We start from the raw sequence: 23,183 nt of genomic DNA on the forward strand, positions 1-23,183 counted from the left end.
TATTGGAATAAACATGGAAATGTTTGTGTTTTAGCAATTTAGTTTGGGTCGGGTATGAGTCGAGAAATTTGCATTGTAATAAATGGATTATAAACGAGTTAGATGAATCAATACGGGTCGAATCAATATGGGCCGAACCATTTATGACTCGACTCAATCCACACGTTTAACATATCTACGCATTATGAAAACATATCTACGCATTATGAAGACGATTGAAGACAAATCCGCTGTCGAAGGTTTGATGACGTCATGGGAAAAGGGGTGAGAGTGGGAGAAGGGGGTGAAGGGAAAATATTTAAGGAGTTTTACATTTGTTCTTTTCACTTAATCAAAAGTCTGCGGCACATGCACTCGAACTTTTCTAGAGCTGGAACACTTGAAATTTTCACAAAATACCGAGGCTGACACATAAATTCACGCACAATTTTCTCATATTTTTTGGGAATTTAATTGATTTTGTAAATTTATACAGGAAACTTAAAAAAAAAAAATTCTTTTGCTGAAGCTCAAACTCAAACAAATAATAATAAAAAAAAAACACTTCACTTGTGCCTCCTCTTAGCTGAACAGTAACTAATAAGACAACATTTCCCCCCATTTTTCTTTTGGATTAATTTCACGAAAAATCCAAAATTGGTACATTGTGATAACATTATCCCAAATTAAATTATGAACAAAAAAACCCCAAATTGGTATACCTATGAAAATTTTACTCCAGACTAATTTTTTTACTACAAAAAACTTCAAATTAATACACTTACGATAAATTTACCCAAACTAATTTCTTGACCTCCAGAAATCCTAACTAGTACACTTGTGACAAATTTATCATCCATTCATTTACTTAAATTGGATTAATACCACAAAAAATTATAAACCGATACACATGTGACAAAAAGAGGGTAAAAATCATAAACTGGTACATCCATCAACTGCCACGTGTTATCTAATTCAGCAATTTGACAATAAAATTTAACAAAGCACAAGTTATGTCGATTACGTGACAAAAAATAGGTTGGAAATACCTGTGTAATCGAGTCGAGTCGACACACTGCTCTACTCAAACTTGACTTAATTGAAAAAGTTGTTGCTGAAAATTCAACTCATGATGGATTGAATATTAAATTTCCTGCTCGACTTAATTGAAAAAGTTGTTGCTGAAAATTCAACTCAAGATGGATTGAATATCAAATTTCCTGCTCGACTTAATTGAAAAAGTTGTTGCTGAAAATTCAACTCAAGATGGATTGAATATTAAATTTCCTGCTCGACTAGACTTAGAAAAAAGCTCGAGCTTAAGGTTTGAGTTTGAAAGCCCTAAATCCTATGTAGTTTTACCTATTTGTATTGTTATCAAAAACTAAACTCGATTAAGCTTAATTAGGCTCTTGCCAGCTTGTCAAGTTTGAATTGTCGAAATACTTGACTCGAAATTATGTAAGCTGATCTTGAATTACTCTCAAGTTGCTTGACACACTTTCACTCCAGTCCAAGAGGTGATGAGAGACCTCCTTATCTAGATATCATCGCATGCATGTAGTGACTGCGAGTCAGTATTTTGGGTGTCGTCGTGAGAATTTTTCACCAAGTTACCTAATATTCATTCAAGTCATAACTACATTTTATCACTCATGACTTGTAGGGCAAAATCCGAAAATTTATTGCCGTCGCCCGTCAGATGCTAAACGACGTCGAATGGGCATAAGATAACCAACATAAGATCCTTAAAATCTTCTGAATTATATGCTGAGCTCGTGGCCTCGGCCTTAAGCCCTTTATCGTGATGTCATTTCTTCGTGGGCAGATTTGTCTTCAAGCGTGTGGGATAAGGAAAGGAGAAGCCAAGTTAGAAAAAAGCACGCTCTCTTCCCAAATTTGTCCTCCACTCCACGGATAAAAAGCGGGGTTTTGGTGCAGAGAGATAGCAGGTGCAGAGGGAGAAGCAACGAGATCAGGAGGAGGGGATGGGAGAAAAGACGAAGGAATATGAAGAGCCCGAGTTGGAGAAGCTCCGGAAAACTGGAGGGGTGATCCCGCCGAAGCAGAGATCAGTGAAGAGGATGATGTGGGATCGCGCTCTGAGTTGTCTCGCCGCTTCTCGCATTTCGTCTCCTCCTCAAGCGTTTCCGACCCAGGAAGACAAGAAGAAGGCTGTGGTTCCACCGCCAACCAAGAGGATCGTTCCCCTACCCAATTAGTAATCGCCCTGCTCGCGGTTCTACGCTTTGTGAATGTTTGTTGTTTTCGAGTTTCTTGTTGCTGCTGCTGCTGCTGCTGTGTAGCTGTAGAATTCGCTTTCAGGGGATCTCATCTCAGTGTTACTTCGCTGCTTTTCCTGTTTCCAATTTCCTTCTCTTGTGATCCTTTTCCCGGGGGTTACAGATTTCATGTCCGATCTCAGTTTCATTTCCAGTGCCACTCTCGTCCCACGACTCTAGTTTTGTTCAACTTTCAGCACTTTCAATTTTTCTTTTTTCTTTTTTGTTGTTATGATTCCCTCTTTGCCATCGTTCATGGGACTAGTTAACATGCAGAAACAGAGCACGCACAAAGAGATAAAACAGAGCATTCGGTTGTGACAGTTAAATCGTCATCCTCCGCCTCATCCTCCTCAAGTTCAGTACTTTTGAACCCGAATTTAGGCTATGGCAAAAAAAGAAATGAACCTGGGTTGGTGTTTATTCATCTGCAAATGAAAAAAGGAAACAACTTCGTGCTCTTCCTCGGAACTCACAGAGACGAGAGAGAGAGAGAAGGAGAGAGAGTTGGTGTCGTTTTTCTTTCTCAGGGCAGAGGTTGGCGATGTCGTTTTGACTAGCTGTTGAAGTTGGTCGGTTCTGGATATGGAGATGGCTCATCGTGCGCAAAATGTGAGGGAATATATATAGAGAGAGAGAGAGAGAGAGAGAGAGGTGGGGAAGATTCCACTCGTTAATTAAGAAAAACAGGCGATACGATATGTAAGAGTTCAACTCAATTGTGCAAGTTCCTTTCCGATTGATCTATGGTGCTGCTGACATGCTCCCCCAACGTTTGCTTATTAGCTCTCTCTCTCTCTCTCTCTCTCTGTTGAAATGGCAATTGATAATTGAAAATTTTCCCGAGCTGTCAGTAGAATATTCCTTTATCCTTCTTCACGTGAATGGGTTACGTTCCCTTTTAAGCAAAATTAAAAAAAAAAAAAAAACTAATTGAAGACAAAGCCTTAAAAAGTATTTCTTTAAGAATGATGGCACGTGCGGTTTAAAATAATTATCGATAATAATTTATATTTAAATTATTTCATATTTAATGAAAATTATTTTTGTTCCTTTATGAAAATATTTTTTAAACCAGGTATATTTGATCTAAGTAAAGCTATGTCCATCTCCCTGTCTTCGTTTTTTTTTTTCCCGTCTCGGTCTTCTTCATCGTCTCCCTCTAGCCTCGACCACAGATCCTCCCCGCCTCTTGCTTCAATGTTGCGCCTCTGCGGCCTCGATTTGAGGCCGACCAGAAAGTGCTTGACCAAGGAACGAGCTCGATTCATGGTCGCCGAAGCACTCCATATAGGTTTGAGGTGCTTCGGCGGCCTTGGATCGAGGCTAATCGGGAACAATCTGGCGGCGCGTCCTTGGTACGCGACCGACCAGAACTCCCCACTTAGACTCCATATTCTGCTATCTTCGCTCCTTGATCGCAGAGGTACGGGAGCAATCGCTTTTGGATGCTTCTCCTTTTCTTGTTTTGGCTCTATTTGCTGGAGTTGTGTGGGCTCAATTAAATGTCGTGGAGTAGTGATGCGAACGCCCGATTGCAGCCGCCAAACCTCAATCGCGGCGGCCACTACGGATCGAGAGGTTCAAGGAGAGGGCCATCAATGCCATCGTCTTCTCTCAGCAAGAGGCCAAATCCTTGGGTAAGCCCATGGTCTCTTCACCCAACAGCCCATGGTTGCATGGTTCGAACATGGAGGACCATCGGCTTTTGCTATTAGCAGAGCGGACGGTGGCGACCGTAGGAGCGGAGGGGCAATGGGCAACGGCGTGGGCGATCAGTAGTCTATAAAGTTATCGGAACATTCCAAGGGCCCAAGTAGGACATTGTTTCAAATAAGAGTGATCAATGACATTTTTGTCATTTCCTTTTTGATATTTTTTTCCCTTTTTTTTTTGGGTCTTAGGTTCTCGCCAGAGGCCAGTCTTAAGTGATGGCCAACCTCGGTCACCCTGCCCAAGTGAGGGCAACCTCACCCGGCCCTCTTTGGTGGCCGGTAAGCTAGGAGTAAAAAAGAAAAAAGAGAAAGGAAAAAATAAATAAATAAATAAATAATAAGAATTGACGAAAGTGCCCTCGATTAGGCGGTTTCAAAAAAGGCACTTTTGGCCCTTATTTAAAATAATGTCAAAAATTCAAAATTAAAAAAAAACCATTAAATTGTCCAAAGCGTTTTCACAATATAATTTTTTAAAAATATTTTTATCTTATTTCCTATATTGGAATAAACATGGAAATGTTTGTGTTTTAGCAATATGGTTTGGGTCGGGTATGAGTCGAGAAATTTGCATTGTAATAAATGGATCATAAACGAGTTATATGAGTCAATATGGGTCGAACCATTTATGATCCGACTCAAATCCGACTCGATCCACCCCGTTTGACAAGTTTACGCATTATGAAGCCGATTGAAGACAAATCCGCTGTCGAAGGTTTGATGACGTCATGGGAAAAGGGATGAGAGTGAGAGAAGGGGGTGCGAGGAAAATATTCCGCTGTCCGACGAGCCCAGCACAATGAATCATTGGATTTGGGATTTTTATGTTTGATCCAACGCCATTTTATAGAATCTTCATGGATTTACGACGAATAGGTTCCCCAATCTCGAATTTTCGGGGAGCGTTGCCGCCGAAATGATTGGACCCAACTCTCAATCGGAGGAAGATTGTTGAGATGGGAGAAGCCTAAGATCATCTAACACCGATAGATCTCGAGTTTTACCAATAAGTTTAGATCCAATTCTCATTTGGGGAGGATTGTTGTTGTTACGATCTAAGCCCGATGTTTGAAGGGGGGAGCTGGTGGTTAGTGTAAAAGCGTGAGGAAAGCCTCCCCTTTTTAACAAACTTTTGGGGGTGAGAGAAGACTACCTAACACTATATCAACTATCAACCATTGTATTTGTAGATTAGCAAAAGCAACGTTCTCCTCTGTTCATCGATGGGCGAGTAACTGAGCCATTTATCTCATAGAGAAAGAGCACCAAATCCAAAGAATAGATCTCGAATCTAAGGATCTACTCCTCCTAAAAACACATTGTATTTCTAGATAATCATTCAGATCGGCCCAGCATATCTGGGAATTTATTCCATTTGGAAGGGAGCCATCCATCATCACCCAAGCATACATAACCGTTGCAGCACAAACGGTTTTCATTCCCGGCAAACGAATTCAAACGAGCTGCAAAGGCAAAAAGAAATGAAAAGCAGAAAAAACCCTAACCCCACCCCACCCTTTCCCCCCTCCTCATATTCCTCCTATTTTTCAAATGATGCTCACTAATACATATATCATCTTCACCACCCATCAACCTTTATGGTTCAAACCCCTCCTCTCGTACCAGCCAGTCATCATCCGACCGGGATTCGATGGGTTCTTGCTTCAGCAGATGCAGACCCCAAAGGCATCGTTCCTTCCCCCAGGAACCGCTGGATCCATGCAGCAGCAGCAGCAGCAGCCTCGTTCAAGACAAGCTCGTCATCTCCCAACAGCCACCGCCCAAGACACCTCCTCTCGCTCGCTGCTGCTCCGATCGAATCTCGCCCTCCTCCCCTCATTCGCCTTCCAAATCCTCCTGCTCTTCCTCCGCCACTTGTTCTTCCTCCTTCGCCGGTGGCGCCAGACCCGGCGGCGCCTCGTGCTCGTCTTCGTCGACGTCGTCGTCGACCGCCTCCTCCACCTTGAGCTCGAAGGATCGGTCCTTCTCCAACGACTTCCTGTGGTCTTGCGCCAAGGAGAATCCTCACATACTCCAGATCAACTCGCTCAAGGTGAAAAACTCCCTATCTTCGCTGGCGGACAAGTTCCCCGACGTAGAGCTAGGGTCGCCGGGCAAGCCGAGACCCGCAGCACCGGTGGTGAGGCACGGAATTCCCGTGAACGCGGCTCAAAAGAGAACTCGAGCGAGCTCACTGAATTTGACCCGGCAAAAGAGCTTCAGGGCCGATCAATCCGACGGATCGTTGCCAAGCTGCACGCATTCTTTGCCTAGGAGGGCCTTGAGGTCTCCATCACCAAGCAGGAGATTCGACGGAGGAGACAAATGCCGGGGCATCTTAGTGAATCCGGCGAGCGACGATTGCAGCAGCAGCAAGCGTCTGGTGGCGACTCCTAAGGTCAGCGCTCCTAGCAATTACGCGGGCACGAACTTAAGTAGAGAGAATGGGGTTAGGCCTCCGAGCCCAAATAGCAACCCGAATCGCCCGATCCGACCCAGCTTGGTGCATTCGGAGACCCTCCTTTCTCGTAAAATCGGTCCCAAAGTCGGCGAAAGAGTCTTGGCCGACCACGACATGATCGACTCCGTCGAGGACCTTAACAATCCACTCATCTCGTTGGACTGTTTCATCTTTCTTTAATCGTGCTCAATTTTTTCTTTTCCTATGGTTGTGCCCCCGGATTTTTTGTGCGTGCATATAGACAAGGCTTGGCTTATGTTTTATTTTATTTTCGATTTACAATTATTATTTCAATTTGTAATCTGTCATAAGATGAAGGTGATGGGTGGCTTGCGAGGTTCCGTTGTTTTCATCATGTGATGACATGTACGGACCGTACTCTGATCGTATGTACGTTTCGTGTTTTTTCCCCCTTCTTATGAACGAATCCACCCAAGGCATCGGCGCAGACCAAAGAAAGGCACGATGATAGGAAGCCAACTTCAAATGGATTGCGGACGTTTGGGTGGGAAAAGTGTTAAAAAAAAAAGTCATAAACTTGTTGTATTGGCGTCAATTCGGTCTTTGAACATTTTGCATTTGTGCCAATTGAGCTTATCTAGTCAATTTTGGCTAAAAATCGCTAACATGTACACTAATTGTTTCATGTGACATAGTCGCCGCTGACATGTACTTTTTTTTTAATTGTATATATGATAATATTTTTTATTCTTTTCTTTTTTACTCTCTTTCTTTTATGGTTTTTTTTTTTATATTTGAAGGTCGGTGATTGCTGGCCCTAGGCGAGGGCGGCGACCCTCATCAACACTGAATAAAAAAAATGTATGGAGAAGAAAACGAAGAAAAAGACCAAAAAAATCATTAAAAATATAAAATAAAAAAATGCTCACGTCAACGCCATCATTGCCACATAAGATAAGCGGCGTCCACGTCCGCGATTTCAGGCTAAATGAACTGAATGGACTCAATTGGTATAAATGCAAAAGGTTTATAACTGAATTGATATCAATGAAAAAATTTAGGACTAATTGGCACCAATATAATAGGTTTAGGATTTTTTGTTTTGACACTTTTTCCGCGTTTTAGTTCATCCAGGCCAGGTCGTGAGGTCATCTGGGTCATTGCTCGGGAGTTACATGACCGTGGTCATGGGCCAAAAAGCTGCGTGCCCCAGAAAAAGCTTTCGGACACTTGTTTTCTGAATCGGTGGGCTTTGGCCCAGTATTATTGAGGCATAACATGTCCAATGCGACATCTGAAGTCTCGCATGGAAGAAGCCCAAATGAACCGAAGCCCAAAGAGATCTTCATGTCTTGTCTTGGAATCTGAGGAGACCACAGGGTTTCCTCCTGATTAGCACAGAAATACGAAAGGGAAAAGAAGATAGACGAATTGATTAAGGTGACAGGCTTTCGTGTCTTGTTCTCGATGAATATTCTCCTAGTACTGCCACAAGGCAAGGCAAGCAAAACCCACGTGAAGTTGTCGTTGGAGTAGCTCTCAAGAATGACCGGCCGGCATGGAAGCATTTGCCACGACCGGAAAGTCCCCGTTGTCGCCGCGCAGTTGTTGCCTATGATTGCGATCTTGTTAGGGTGGCTTTTTATTTCCATTTCATACGAATTTTTAATTGGAGTGTTAAATTTTTACGTTAGGTTTTGTAGTTTTATATTAGTTTAATACTACGAAAAAGCCCGAAACCGATACACCTACGAACAAATTTACGCTAATCTAATTTTTTTGAGCACCAAAAACTCCAAACTGGTACACATGTGATAAATTTATCCTAAACTAATCTTTTGACCACTCGAAATCCCGAACTGGTAATCATGTGACAAATTTATCTTATGTTAATTTCCTTTAAATTGGGTTATTACTACGAAAAGCTCCAAATTGATACACCACGTGGCAAATAGGAGATAAAAACTCCAAAGTTGTACAACTGTCACATCTCATCCAACTCAGCAATTTGAAGGTAAAATTTTAAAAAAATCAACAGAGGGTAAATTTATCGCACGAGTATAGGTTTGGGATTTTTTGTGGTCAAAAAAATTAATTTTAGGTAAATTTTTCACAGGTGTACAAATTTGAATTTTTCGTGGTATTAAGTATAAAATAAAATTTGACCCATATGATTTTATAATAATGGTTTAATAATTATTTTATGTTATTATTAAATTATATTTGTCACAAAAGGATATAATTGAAAAGGTGCAAATCTAATGTGCTTTGGTGGAAGGCACCTGTTGAAGAGACACTTTTTGGATAACGTTTTAAATTTAAAAGAAGTCTGGTCCTCTCTTTACCTTATCAACGAATAGACATTAATTACTTAACGTACGGTTGTTTCTCTTCATCAGAAATAACGTAAAGTACAAAGGGTTAAGGGAGAAAAATCAAGTCTTCATCGTCTCTGGTTTTTTTACGAAACAATTAACACTTGAAGAATCGTTATGGATGAAGGTACGTTCTTCATATTTATTGATCGTGAAAATCATGAAGATCAACGATTTTGTATATGATGAATTTTCGCATAAAGTTTATGATAATCGCTAACGGTTGGTATCAGAGCATGGTTTAAGATCTCATGATTTTTTGATAATATTCCTGTATGAAGTTTCTGTTCGTATAGATTAAAGCTCGATGAATTTGTGTGGCTTTGATGAAATTTTGGGGTTTATTTTGAATGAATTAAAATTCGGATCAACTTTGGCATTGAAAGAAAAACGCCGATTCCGGCCAAATTCCAAGCATCCGCCACACGAAATTCGTCCAGTGGAGTCATATCGCCATGGGCAACAAAAGCCCTAAGTTTGTTCGGCAATATGGTGATCGCCGGACGCGAATTAGGCGGGAGAACTTTCGGTGGTTGGGATTTTGCGTCCAAAGGTTTTTGTTTGATTTCGGACTATTTCTTAGTCGTTTTCGCCGATTCAAAGACTTGTGTGGTCGTGCTGATGAGGTCTTCGAAACCCATGTTTCTAATTTTGTCTAACGTGGGTTGTCGGAAGAGACCTAGTGGGGAAAGTAGCAGTGAAATTGGGCGAGGAAGAAACGAACATGCGTGAGAAAGAGAAAGGGAATTCTGCGAGGAAGAAGACCAGCAGTTGCAAACCTTGAAATTACTTTTTTTTTTCTTTGCCCTGTTTTGTCTTTTTCCCGCAGAATTACAGTTTTACCCACTGTTTGTCTTTTTCCCTGTTTTGTCCTTTTCTGCAAAGAAAATTACCGATACTGTTTTGCCCGTGAAGCCTAATTACAGATTTTCCCTTGACACATAAATTTTCTATTTTACCATTGAATGCTGAATTTACCATTTTGCCCTTGGGCACATGAATTTAATAAAGCTTAGGAAATTAAGGGTTTGTTAGTCATCAAAGTGGCCAAACCTTAAGTTTCTTGAGTTTTTGAAATTCATAGCTTTTCATTCAATTATCCATAATTATTTGATGCTGTGATTGAACTTGATATGTTACATATCTTTATTAGTATCATGGATATATCGAATTTCATTTATTATAAGAACTTTAGGATTAATCCAAATGTTAATTAATTTCTTATAATTTATGAACGTAATGGTTGGTAATTAGATAAAAAGGATAAAATAGTAAGGTCGGATAGATGTGGTGAATATTATGGAAAATATGATAAATTAGGACAATGTTCGAATCCATTTGCTAAATTCCTTGAAAGACATGACATTTGTGCTCGATACACAATGCTAGATACATCACAACAAAATGGTGTAGCAAAAATGCCTAATTGTACTATAATGAAAATGGTCGGGAATATGAAGAGTCATTCATCTTTACATTTATCTATGTAGATGTATGCATTAAAGACTTCTATGTACTTATTAAATAGGGTTCCTAGTAAGGCGGTTTCAAAGACTACCTTTGAACTGTGGATAGGTAGAAAACCTAGTTTATGACACCTACATGTTTGGGGTTATGCAGTAGGAGTACGTATTTACAATCCATATGAAAAGAAATTGGATTTTAGAACAACCAGTGCTTATTTTATTGGTTATGCAGAAAAATCCAATGGGTATAGATTTTACTGCCCTAATCATAGTACGAGAATTGTTGAATCTGGAAACGTTAGGTTCATTGAGAATGGCGACATCAGTGGGAGTGAAAGAATGCGTGATGTTTGCATTCAAGAAGTTAGGGTGGAGGTTCCTTTACCCAAAACTTCTAAAGTTGTTCCTGATTTTATTGTTCAACCAAACAATAATCAAGAACAACAAATAAATAATCAATCACTCCATAATGAACATGTCAACAATGAACCCACAGTAGTTGAGCCACAAGAAATAACATTAAAAATATCTCAAAGGGATAGGAAGTCAGCTATTTCTAATGACTATGTGGTTTAACTACAAGAGTCAGAAATTGACTTAAGAATTAATAATGATTCAGGTTCATTTTCACAAGCCATGGAATAGAGTGATTCTACAAAATGGTTTGATATCATAAAAGAATAGTTAAAATTTATGGATCGGAATCAAGTCTGAGATATTGTTGAATTGCCTAAATGATGTAAAAAAGTTGGGTGTAAATGGGTCTTTAAAACCAAGCGTGACTCGAAAGGAGATATTGAACGGTATAAGGCCAAAGTTTTACTCAAAAAGAAGGCATTGATTATAAAGAGACTTTTTCACCAGTCTCTAAAAAAGACTTACTTAGAATCATTTTGGCTTTGGAGACTCATTACGATTTAGAGTTACATCAAATGGATGTGAAAACTGTCTTTTTTAATGAAAATTTAGAGAAAGAGGTTTATATAGACCAACTTGAAGGCTTTTTAGTTAAAGGAAAGGAATACATGGTGCGTAAATTAAAGAAGTCAATATATGTACTTAAACAAGCTTCTAGACAATGGTATCTCAAGTTCAATGATACCATAACCTCTTTTGGGTTCAAGAAAAATACCGTTGATCGGTGTATATATATTAAGGTTAGTGGGAGCAAGTTTATATTTTTAGTTTTGTATGTTGATGACATTTTGCTTGCTGCTAATAATCTTGGTTTATTAAGTGAAACCAAGAAATTTTTCTCCAAGAATTTTGAAATGAAAGATATGGGTGAGGCAACGTATGTGATAGGAATAGAAATATTCTGTGATAGATCATAAGGATTGTTAGGGTTGTCTCAAAAGACCTAAATTAATAAAATTCTAGAGAAATTCAATATGGACAGATGTTCGGCGGGAATAGTTCCCATTTAGAAAATGGACAAATTTAGCCTTATGCAATGTCTGAAAAGTGAATTAGAATGAGAATAAAAGAAAAGTATTCCTTATGTATCTATTGTTAGGAGCTTAATGTATGCTCGGACTTGTACCAAACCAGACATCAATTTTGCCATCGGAATGTTAGGCAGGTATCAAAGTAATCTAGGATTAAATCACTGGAAAGCTGCAAAGAAAGTTATCGGATACTTGCAATGAACGAAGGATTATATGCTCACTTATAAAAGATCCGATCATCTTGAGGTGATTGAATATTCATATTTAGATTTAGCCGGATGCGACGATACAAAGAAATCAATGTTTGGTTATTTGTTCCTTTTGGCTGGAGATGCAATTTCATGAAAAAGTGCAAAGCAGTCGATTATTGCTGCATCCACTATGGAGGTTGAGTTCGTGGCATGCTTTGAGGCCACTATTCATGGATTATGGCTGCGAAACTTTATTTCGGGGCTTATGATTATCGACAGAATTGTCGGGCCACTGAAAATTTATTGTGATAGTTCTACAGCAATTTTCTTCTCTAAAAATAACAAGTTTTCTAAGGGTGCTAAGTATATGAAAATCAAATACTTGTCCATCAAAGAAGAAGTTCAGAAATAAAGAGTGTCAATTGAGCATATTAGAACCAATCTTATAATTGCAAATCCATTAACGAAAGGATTGCCGCCCAAAACATTTAATGAACATGTTGAAAGGATGGGCATTATTGAATGTCAATAATGATATTGTATTATGACTCTATTAGTTTCTGTATTTGACACTCTGAGCTCATTTATGTGTGTTTTTTATTTATCTTATTTTCTACTTAGTATACATGATGGAAGTAGATAAATGTTTGATAGGATAGTCTCTAGCAGAGACATTATAGTTGAATCATTTATATATTTATTATATATGAATCATTATTAGTAGAGAGCTATAGTTGTAGCACATAGAAGGGACTATGTCGATTAATGACACACAACCGTTATGACTCACTTTAGTTTTCTTTACTTAATTATGGTTGTTATGTGATAGCCAATTTAAAGAAAAATTTTAGCATGATATTATTGTGGACATTATGGTATTTATTAAACCATGAAAGGAAACTCATATTGGCCAAGTGGAAGAATGTAAAATAAATGTGGCCCATATGATTTTATGATAATGGTTTAATAATTATTTCATGTTATTATTAATTTATATTGGTCATGAAAAGATATAATTGAAAAGGTGCAAACCTGACGTGCTTTGATGGAAGACATCTGTTGAAGATGCACCTTTTAGATAACACTTTAAGTTTAAAAGAAGTCTGGTTTTCTCTCCACCCTATGAACGAACAGGCGTTAATTACTTGATGTACGGTTATTTCTCCCCATCAGAAATAACGTAAAGTACAGAGAGTTAAGAGAGAGAAATAAAGTTTTCATAATCTCTGACTTTCTTACGAAACAATCAACGGTTGAAGAATCGCTATGGACAAACGTACGTTCTTCATATTTATTGATCGTGAAAATCATGAAGATAAATGATTCCGTATATGATGAATTTTCGCATAAAGTTTACGTTAATCGCTAACATTAAGCTTTTAATATTTACTATCTTTATCTTTACTTACCCGCACCGCACTTTATTTTCTTTAGCTATAGCTTTCGGGTTTGCATAGTTGATTAAATTCCTTATGTGTATTTGTATCCTAGGTGCCATGTTGTTTATTAAATTCCGGCATAGTTTGTTAACGCTTGGTTACTTTATTGAGTTTGCATCGACAAGCACTGTTGCCGATTAAATTATGGCGCGGTTTGCGTCTTTATACTTTTGTTTTAATCTAATTGGTTGTTGTCTATTCGCCTGTGATATTTCACATCCGGAGTTGGTGCGGAATCCTAATCTCTTCTAATTAAAAGTCGAAAAATGACTTTCAATAAAACTTATTTCATTGCTGGAGAAATTCCACGATAATGACTTTATAGAGAAAGTTATGGCTTTCTTAATTGGATTCGATAAACACCCTCTTCATGGCTTTCTTGATAGGATTTGATAAACACCCTCTACTTTTTAGAATCTTCATTGGGCTCCTTGCGAGAAATGGGCGGTAAATCCCTTCTCAATGTGTAAAGTGTGGATCTACTCCGAATCCTCGTATAACAATCACGGGGTTGATTGTTTGAATGACTATCGAAAAATCGCTTTTCCAAAAAAAGATATTGCCATCCCGAGAAGTGGGACCGTATGCATTTCGTTTTAATGAACCTTTGGTGGGATCCCGGGGGGACAAGCATGCAAACATGAGTATGTACCGCAGTCCTATCATTACGTACATGTATCCTTCGCCCACGTGTTTGTATGCACCGCCATAATATACGGGACATGTAACTATGCCGAGGGTTGGGGTTTTCCTTCTTTGAGCCACGTGCAGGCATTGATAGTCTGGGTCATACAAGAGTTGCCTGCACAGAGTAGTGGTGAACTGGCATAGAGCGAAGCGATCGTTGGCTTTTTTCTTGTGCCCCATGAGAAGATAACGCGGTCTCTAAACCTGTCAAAATAGGTCATAAATTCATTTCTTAATCAGTATATAATGGATTGACTGTTATATGTGTCAAGGGCCCATCTCGTATGTCCAATTCAAGCATCCATCTATCGTATGAGTGTTGAATGTCATAAATAAGTTTACAACTTACTCAAACCAAACTCACATCTATGACTCTCTCTTGATTTTCTTTCTCCCCATCACTTGATTACGCACTCACTCACTCTGCACTTCTACCTTTGTTTGGGTATGAGTTTGGGACGAGTCGGATTGTGCATGGGTCGCTAGTTTGGGACAGGTCAATTCGTGCATGGGTTTGCTAGTTTTGCATTGCATGCAAATGTGTCAAAACGGGTTAAATAGATCTATTTTGGGTCGGACTATTTTCGATTCAACCCAAACCCGACTTGACTCACTAGCCACCCGACCTAGTGTGTTGGGGGTGTAATTCACAATCCCCAATGACAAGAAGGCACGGGAGTCCCACTCCTTGATAAGTTGAGTGAGGGTCTAGGTGACAATGCCCTTAGGATGCTAGAGAAATTTAATAGTTGAGCTCGTATTTGATTGGTAGTTTGGGTTTGGGTCCATGAATATTATTGTACATAATCTCTTTTTCTTATAATCGGGAATTACAACAGAGAGGTAAAGGGTACTAATTTTAGTGAAATGCTTTGCGCCTAATCTTAACAATAGTGGTCGGGCCGATGCCCAATCTTGCCTCCTAGAGGGGCAAGGAAGTACCCAAATTTCACCTAGTCGGACTTACTCCAGTTCCAGGTAAAGCACTACAGGGCCGATCAGTCCACCTTGCCCAAGTTCACGGAGCGATTTCTCTCTTTTCAAGTTGCTGCTGGCACCTATATGATGATGACCCACCTTAATACATATGAAGAACATGAGTCAATCTAGTCCTTTTTTTCAACACCTGATAAAAGTCGTATCATATAATCATCTTTCCATTACCATAGGAATTCGTCCCATACTGATGACGGCTAGTCTTCTAGAACCTACAATGGATGAGCCCGATGTTATGTAATGTGGCTAATAGGAATTATGTGTCTGCTTTTGGTGTTGTTTAAACTTTTTGGACGCACGTAAGGTGTGTAGAATCATACCCCTTAAAGAACATTTGTCAGCAAGGTGGAAGTATGATGTGGATTCATAATTTGTGGGAAGACATCTCGATGCACATAAATAAATTGCCGACATGGTGAGACCGGTCAACACCTTCTCGTAAGGTAACATGTGCCGATCGTGTCATGTAATACTGCCGGTATCCTTCGTATCACAGGTTATCGTGCAGCATAAGATTGTCTGTCTCGGCTGGTACAAACTCCTCGACGCTTTAATTGATCTTGATTTGGGATAGGGCGAGGTGCATCCGAGGCAGATTCTACTGGCGAGTCGTACTCTGTACGTGGCAAAGGAACCAAGCCAGAGGTATATGTCTCTCCTTATTGAAGAAACACAGCCTTGGTGGTGGGTACACGTGCAATCCAAACTCGAGGGTTTGTCCTTCGTCTCCTGCAGAGCAACAGTGTGGGAATGGGGTTTGATAGGACTAGGTGGTAGGGGTCCATCAGAAACGAACACGCGGACATGATTTAATGCAGTCGAAAGGGCAACTCCTCGCGTAAATTAAAAGCTACGAGCCTCGTCATAACGCTAAAAGTCCCAGATATAGAATCGAAAACAATAAGGTAATCTATATCGGGCATCTCATCATTCATCTCAACTTTAGTCCCCCGTCGATAATTTAATTGTTCCGATCCTTTGTTATGTTCATTCTGAGGACACTAGTGCTGATTATTGTCCTCGATCTGTCATGTTCATGAATTGCAGCAGGGGTATTGGTGCCTAATCATAGTTCAGGTAAGAAACGATTTGCCATTTTTGTCCCAAATTGAATTGTGCGATATCTACAGTTCCATACACGATTTTCCAAGTTTGGCAATTCTTGATCGGTTAGAACCATCGAGAATGATATCTAGTCGTCCGGAAAAGATTGGAACTTTTTGTTGGTGGATGGTAACTTTTTCAATGATCTAACCAGCAGTGGGGAAGGACAGTAATAATGGCGACATTCGAGTTCTGTCGGATTTTCCCCCGCTCTGCTTGTACCACACACGTTGACATCATTGAAGGAAAGTTTATCCGGTAATTTGTATTTCAGTTTTCGCAAAATTAACTACTTAAAAATGTACGGTGAAACCTTCATGCGAAAATTCGACATGAACGAATATTCAATCTTAGTGATTTTCGCGATAAGAAAGATAAAGACACACCAATAACTTTAAGCACGATTGTCGTAGGAATATGAAAAAATGAAGAACTTTGATTTCTTTCTTGTGGCTCTCTTTTATTTTACCTATTTTTTTTCCTAATGCTGAAAGATATAACCGTACGTTATCATTAGGGTAGAGAGAGGACAGAGCTCTTTTATATCTATCAACATGAGCCTTTTCAAGATGTGCCTCCCATCAAAGTTTCTTCAAAAGCAATAAGAATCTACTATATCGATATGTATGTTCATTTTTTTTGGGTAAGGTCGATATGTATGTTCATTTGTATGTCGTGATTTGGGTATTTAGCATTTTTCCTTTTCAATTCGGTTCGGGTATGGCGAGTTTTGGCAGGTTGAGTTCTGAGTAGAACTTTTCACTAAAACAATAATTCAAGATGATATGATTTCCTAATTCATGAGATTAATTGCAAACGTGAAAGTACTTCGCATTTTGACAAAGATTAAAATGACTATATTCACGTGGCAAGGTCAAATTCGAAGTACTTTTTCACTAAAACAATTAAAATGATTTATTTATATGGTAAGGTCTGACGTGAACAATTTTTATAATATTTTTAATATCCTTTTTTCGATTTGTTTATTCTTTTTTTTTTCTCTATTTCCTTCTTCACTTTTTTGTTTCTTTTTCCCTTTGCTGGTCACTGTCGGGCCTTAGGCAAGGGTCGCTCTCACCTGGGTGTGTGCGGGGTGCCCTTGCCTAGTTTAGGGTGTGGACCCCTCGCCATCGGCCGATCTGGCAAAGGGCTGCTCATGCTAGTCCAGGCCCGAGCATCCCTCGCCCGAGGTCGGGCGAAAAGGAAAAAATGAAAAAGAAAAGAAGAAAATAAAGAAAACAGAATAAGAGAGAAAAAGGAAAAATAAAATAAATAAAATATCCAAAAATATTAAAATATTATGAAAATTTTTCACGCCAACGCTAGTGGTGACAAGTAGAAAGGACAGTGTCCACGTGAGCGATTTTCTGCTTAAATTAGTCGGATTGACTCAATTGGCAAAACGTGATAAGGTTTATGACTTGTTCAATTAACACGAGTGTAATAGATTTAGGACTTTTTGGGCAATTTTCCGAGTTCTAATCCTGGAAATTTTATCTATTCCATTATGGTGTACATGAATTATTCTATTTCAATAGTGGTTGAGTATTTTAAATAAAAATGGAAGTCACTGATATAGTATTCATGCCCACCGAGAAATTCTAACGGTGCTAATTGTAATTTTTTTTGTCTCGCTCCTCTCTTCTATGTACATGTATATGCAGTACTCACAGGAATCGAACACCGGACCTAGTACTCTCGGGCCCTACCCTTCAATCCTAATTGTACTTTACGAAAATGAGTTTATACCAATCAAGATGGATTTTCGACGGACTATTCTCAAGTCGCTGGAACTATATAGCTTGTCTTGAGCGTCTATATAATCATCTCTTGCCCTAGAAATGCTGCGCATCTCACGAATTAGTAATGGATTCTCCTGCCGCCGTCTCTCTCCTCACCTTTTCACCTGTAGAAAGCAACGATCTTAAAGGCTGTGACGAAACACCAAAAATTCCTGACTCCTTCCTCTTCCAAAAGCAATCTCATGTTCCCGATTCATTCAAATGGCCAGAACAAGATGCGATTCTCTCTCACGGCGAGCTGGAAGAGCCCTTGGTTGATCTGAAAGGCTTCCTTCTTGGTGACGATCAAGAGGAAGCACGTCGTGCTGCCGATACTGTCAGAGCCGCTTGCTTGAGCCACGGGTTTTTCCAAGTGATCAACCACGGAGTCGACCCGAGTCTCATTCGCGATGCTCACGATAGTGTCGGTTCCATCTTCAAGATGAGGCGCGGCGACAAGCTCGGGGCTCGAAAGAAGCCGAACTCCCCGTGGGGTCATTCGATAGCTCACAATGATCGGTTCTCTTCGAAATTGCCATGGAAGGAAACCTTCTCTTTTGGCTACCGTGAGAGCTCTCCAGATTCTGTGGTTAGCTTCTTCAAGTCCACCTTAGGGATGGATTTTGAACCAGCAGGGTAAGCAAGATCATTTCCCCAGTCAGTTTGAATTTTGAGATTTCACTCAAACAATTTCAAAAAAAAAAAAGTTCTGATTTTTCTTAACATATATCTTTTAAAAAAAAATGGAATTCAACATTCTTAATTACTTAGAAGAAAGGCGTTACTACTATTATAATTTTCCTTTTTTATATCATTAATGAACAAATAAATTTCAGTAATCGATATTATATACATCGGATATGCTAGCGATACTATCTAATAAAATCAAGAAACATTCTAAATAAATCCCGATCATGAGTACGTTACAATCGAAACGGTTCTTGTTGAAATTTTTACAAACAATATTTAGTTGTTACAGGCAGTATGATCTTTAGGATCTATATCTATTTCCATGGCGAATGGATTGACGTTCCTTTTCTTGATTGCGTTATCGTTGTAACAAAATCTTAGATCCGTTTGCAAATCTGTAAAACGAAAGAGTGCGGCCTTTATTTATCCTCCATTCTATTCTTATAGGAAAGTATACCAGAAATATTGTGAAGAGATGAAGAAATTGGCTCTTTCGATCACGGAGCTATTGGCCATAAGCTTGGGACTCGATAGGTCTTACTATAGAGGCTTCTTCGAAGATGGATGCTCCATAATGAGGTGCAACTCCTACCCTCCTTGCCAGGAGCCGAGCCTTGTTCTCGGAACCGGTCCTCACTGCGATCCAACATCCCTCACCATACTTCACCAAGATCAAGTTGGAGGTCTCGAAGTGTTCGTCGAGGACAAGTGGTACAAAGTGCGACCTCGCGCTCATGCCCTAGCGATCAACATCGGCGATACTTTCGCGGTATGTGTTGCTTCCCACAAAGCCGAATATAGAATCGCTCGTACTAGTTCTTGGCATTTAAGAAGTAACATTTTCGAGTTCTATTAGGGTGATAACGTTGTAGGAAAAGTTTATAAATTGCTTTATATAATGCGATCGACAGCCTCTACTTTTAAGAATCTTCTTTGTGCTGGTTTCTTTGTGAGGAATGCGAGGTAAATCACCTTTCAACGTGTAAAAAGGGGTTTGACAAAAATAAAAAAAAACGTGTAAAAAGGGGATTAACTCCGAATTCTTACGAGGGTATTAAAAAGCTAATCACTGAAATCTCGATCGAAAAAATACTTCGAAAATAATTTATGGCTTTTCCGAAAATTAGCTAGGTCCTCTACCCTCCACATCTAACCAAGAGTGTAGATATTACTTTGAAAGATAACAATTAGTCCAAGAAGTTACAGGTGTCCTTCAAATTTAATTACCAAAAAGACGTTGCCTTCCTTTAAAAAAGAAAAGAAAAATGGAACGTGGGAATTCATCTAAGGAAACCTTGGTGCGATCCCAGAGGGACAAGCATTAAAAAATCCCTCGTACGTAGTACGTATCACGATCCTTAAAAATATGCGGATGAGTATCCTTCGAGTGCATGTTTGTACGCATGTCTTTTACTGCTGTAATATAAGGGACATGTCCTGTAATGACGATTGGGGTTTCTGTTCTTTGCCCACTTGTGCAGGCTTTGACAAACGGTATATACAAGAGCTGCGTGCACAGAGCGGTGGTGAACCGGCACAGAGAGAGGCGGTCGTTGGCCTTTTTCCTGTGCCCGCCGGAAGACCGGGTGGTCACGCCAGCGCCCGATCTCGCCCCTGGAGGGACGAGGAAGTACCCAGATTTCACCTGGTCGGACCTACTCCAGTTCACCCAGAAGCACTACCGAGCCGATCAGTCCACCTTGCCCAAGTTCACGGAGTGGTTTCTCTCTCTGCAGTCTTGACTGTTGAGTCGCTGCTGGTATCTGTATGAACCCCACCTTAAGATAGAGAACGCAAGTCAATCTAGTCTCTTTATATGTTTGGCCAGTGCTGTGGAAGAAAATAGAAATTACGCTAAGTATATCGAAAGATGCGTTAATATTAAGATTGCCCGAAAAAAATGGCATGTCCTTATCGATGTATATCATGAAACGGATTATACTTTTCTAAAAAATTGGATTGTTATCGCGTCGTAAAATGAATGCACACCATTGACTTGATAATATGGTAAATAGTACACGCTTTCGTGTCACATTCTCTATGTCGGCTTGTAGAACAACGGTTGATGTTCCTCAAACCGGCATAGGACTAAGAGATCTGAGGCAGAGACTTTGGAAAAAAATGCCAAAGACAAAATCTCTATGAAAGAACAAAACCCTTGGAACTACATATGCAATCGAAACACGAGGGCTGTCCTTTATCTTTTGCAAAGAACAATGTGGAACTGGGGCTTGAAAGGACTAGGTGGTAGGGGTCCGTGAGAAATGAACACTATTACATAGTTTCATCATGTGATCAAGAGAGATATCAGGTTAAGCCAAAGAAAAACAAATACAGATTTTTGTCCACTTCCTTACGTTGCCACGTCCCCGTTAAATGAGATACTATGAGGGACTCGTTGCCATAACGTTAAAAATTGCAGATATAGAATCAACAGTAGTATAACAATCTCAATTGGGCATCTCATCATTCCTAAGTCATTAATCTTACTTTCGTCCCTCGCTGATAAATTCGATTGTTTCGATCACTGTTGTATTTATTTCATGACCATGTTAAGTTTTCACTTGACTTGTATACGAATCAAGCTCATGTTACACGCTCTACCAAACAAAGCTAATGCTAATTACTGTCCTTGATATCTCATATTCACGAATTTCACCAAAATTCGTTTTTCGGCTTTTAAATGTTATAAAGGGTCCTGCAGTGATTTCGAACAAGAGAGATACAAATAGTCAGAAAAATTAACGCAAGAATTATGTAAAAATTCTAATATAACTACATAAACATACACCCAACTGGAGTTTGACTTGAAGGAAGGGCTTAGTAGGTACAATTCAAGAGAAATCACTATACATGAATCTGGAAGAAATTACACAAACGTAGACCAAACCGTAGTTTGACTCAATAGGACGGCTTAGCAAGCACAATTCCTACCAAAACACCGAACCAATACACCCAAAACTATGCCGAAGTTTGACTCAACGACAGAACTTGAATACGCTTCGACGAGCAGAATTTAAGACAAAGATAAACTCTGGAGTTTGACTCGACAATGAGAACCTGAAAGTTACAGTTAAGAAAAGTAAAGCTGAAAAGCATTATGTAATTGCTGGCCATCCTCAAATCCTTACATTGGTTTAATCTTCTTCTCTCACTGTTCGGACGAGTTAAGCCCACGTTTTCCATTCTTTGAACCGAATCTTCATGAAGTTGTTCTGGTGCCCAAGTAACCGTCGATTGCTTGAATCGGTTCAAATCCTTTTTTCTTTTGTTCACATGGGCAGTACCCATGTCTTCCGCTCTTTGTGGATTTTCGAACCGCATCTTTAGTATGCTGCTTTAGCATTTAGATAATTGTCTATAACTGCTTTCCTGCTAAGCATTCAAAGACAAATACTCATCTTTCTGGCGCATCTTTGGAAAATATTTAGGCCTTTGGCGGGATCGCTTCTCATCGGCACCAATATTTGTAGCTACATTGTCCATTCTTAATATATTTTGCTAATTTGGACATGTGGCAATGGTAATCGCAGAAGCTCCAACATCCCAAATCTAAGTTTTAAATTTGAGGGCATAATAAATATTCTTTCGGAGATTCGATACCTGGTGTTTTGTTCGTGTATAGGTCCTCTGCCTCTAACTTCAATGGTGATCGCAAAAGCTTTGACGTCCCGCCGAATCACGAAGATGTGCTCTCCCAAATGTTATATTTGTGTTTGTTCAACCCATGTCTCCATATGACGATAGTGTAGAGGAAGCCGAACCTAGACATGCACTGCCAATTATCAACCTGGTTCTTGGAGAAAGAATTTTCGTTGTGTGCTTATGGCTAACCATCGAACGCCAACTATATTGTTGGACAGATCTATTCTTGTGAAACAAGTGTGTACTTAATTTTGCCGGTGCCCTATTGATCTTCCTTATTTATGGATTTGGCTTTGTTTAGTAGTATTTCGGGGTTTGCACTGCTTCGATTTTTGGTTTACTATAAAGTTTATGTACTTCTCATAAATCATTTTTTGAGCAATGAATTCAATTTTCTTTTCGATAAAACAAAAAGAAAACCATTCATACCTTACGAATTATAATTTTTTTTCGAAAGAAAATTGCATTATCATTTGCTTAAAAAGATGCATAAGAAGTGTATAGACTTCCATAGCAAAGCAAATCGAAGCGGAGCAAAATTCACAATTTTAAAAAACAAAGTCAAATCAAGAAAACAAGAAAGATTAATAGAGCACCGCACAAACACGTTCCATAAGAACTGATATGTCTGAATCTCGTATTGTGATTTGTGATGAGCTCACGTTGGAAATTCCCTCTCAAGTAACTAGGGCATTGTCAGTGACTCTTGGAAACAATTCTTGAAGAGGAATTTGTCACCTGTTTTCATTACACAGATGGCCGGGTCGGGCGGGTCGGGCTCCTCGCAACGGGCGATGGATAAGTGGGGTCCACCTATCGTCACACCAACAGCCAGCCACGTCGCCACATTATCCACAGTCACAGGAGAAAACGCAAAACGGGATTGCTGACCTGTCAGGACGCGTCAACCTTTCCCCACCAATCAACGTACACGAAAATTATTGCATCATTTCCACTTTTTTT

At 39.5% G+C, this 23,183-nt stretch overlaps 2 protein-coding genes across 2 annotated transcripts; both read left to right on the forward strand.

Moving 5' to 3' along the window:
- Positions 1 to 5,567: 5,567 nt before the first annotated feature.
- Positions 5,568 to 17,140, forward strand: LOC115738070 (putative protein TPRXL). The gene is made up of 2 exons (XM_030670570.1): positions 5,568 to 6,628; positions 17,122 to 17,140. Exon 1 carries the CDS (start codon positions 5,628 to 5,630, stop codon positions 6,615 to 6,617), a length of 990 nt encoding a protein of 329 aa, XP_030526430.1. The 5' UTR covers positions 5,568 to 5,627; the 3' UTR covers positions 6,618 to 6,628; positions 17,122 to 17,140.
- Positions 17,141 to 17,970: 830 nt separating this feature from the next.
- Positions 17,971 to 20,317, forward strand: LOC115736374 (gibberellin 20 oxidase 2-like). The gene is made up of 3 exons (XM_030668065.1): positions 17,971 to 18,521; positions 19,023 to 19,344; positions 20,057 to 20,317. The coding sequence occupies exons 1-3, from the start codon at positions 17,971 to 17,973 to the stop codon at positions 20,315 to 20,317; spliced, it is 1,134 nt and encodes a 377-aa protein (XP_030523925.1).
- The last annotated feature ends 2,866 nt before the right edge of the window (positions 20,318 to 23,183 follow it).

This window comes from Rhodamnia argentea, chromosome 2, assembly GCF_020921035.1.
Source record: "Rhodamnia argentea isolate NSW1041297 chromosome 2, ASM2092103v1, whole genome shotgun sequence".
Classification (NCBI taxonomy): Eukaryota; Viridiplantae; Streptophyta; class Magnoliopsida; order Myrtales; family Myrtaceae; genus Rhodamnia; species Rhodamnia argentea.

Coding starts and splice junctions, on each gene's coding strand:
- LOC115738070 (XM_030670570.1), top strand. CDS start 5,628: ATGGGTTCTTGCTTCAGCAGATGCAGACCCCAAAGGCATCGTTCCTTC.
- LOC115736374 (XM_030668065.1), top strand. CDS start 17,971: ATGGATTCTCCTGCCGCCGTCTCTCTCCTCACCTTTTCACCTGTAGAA. Junction 18,522..19,022: donor ATGGATTTTGAACCAGCAGG/GTAAGCAAGATC, acceptor CTATTCTTATAG/GAAAGTATACCAGAAATATT. Junction 19,345..20,056: donor ACATCGGCGATACTTTCGCG/GTATGTGTTGCT, acceptor CCACTTGTGCAG/GCTTTGACAAACGGTATATA.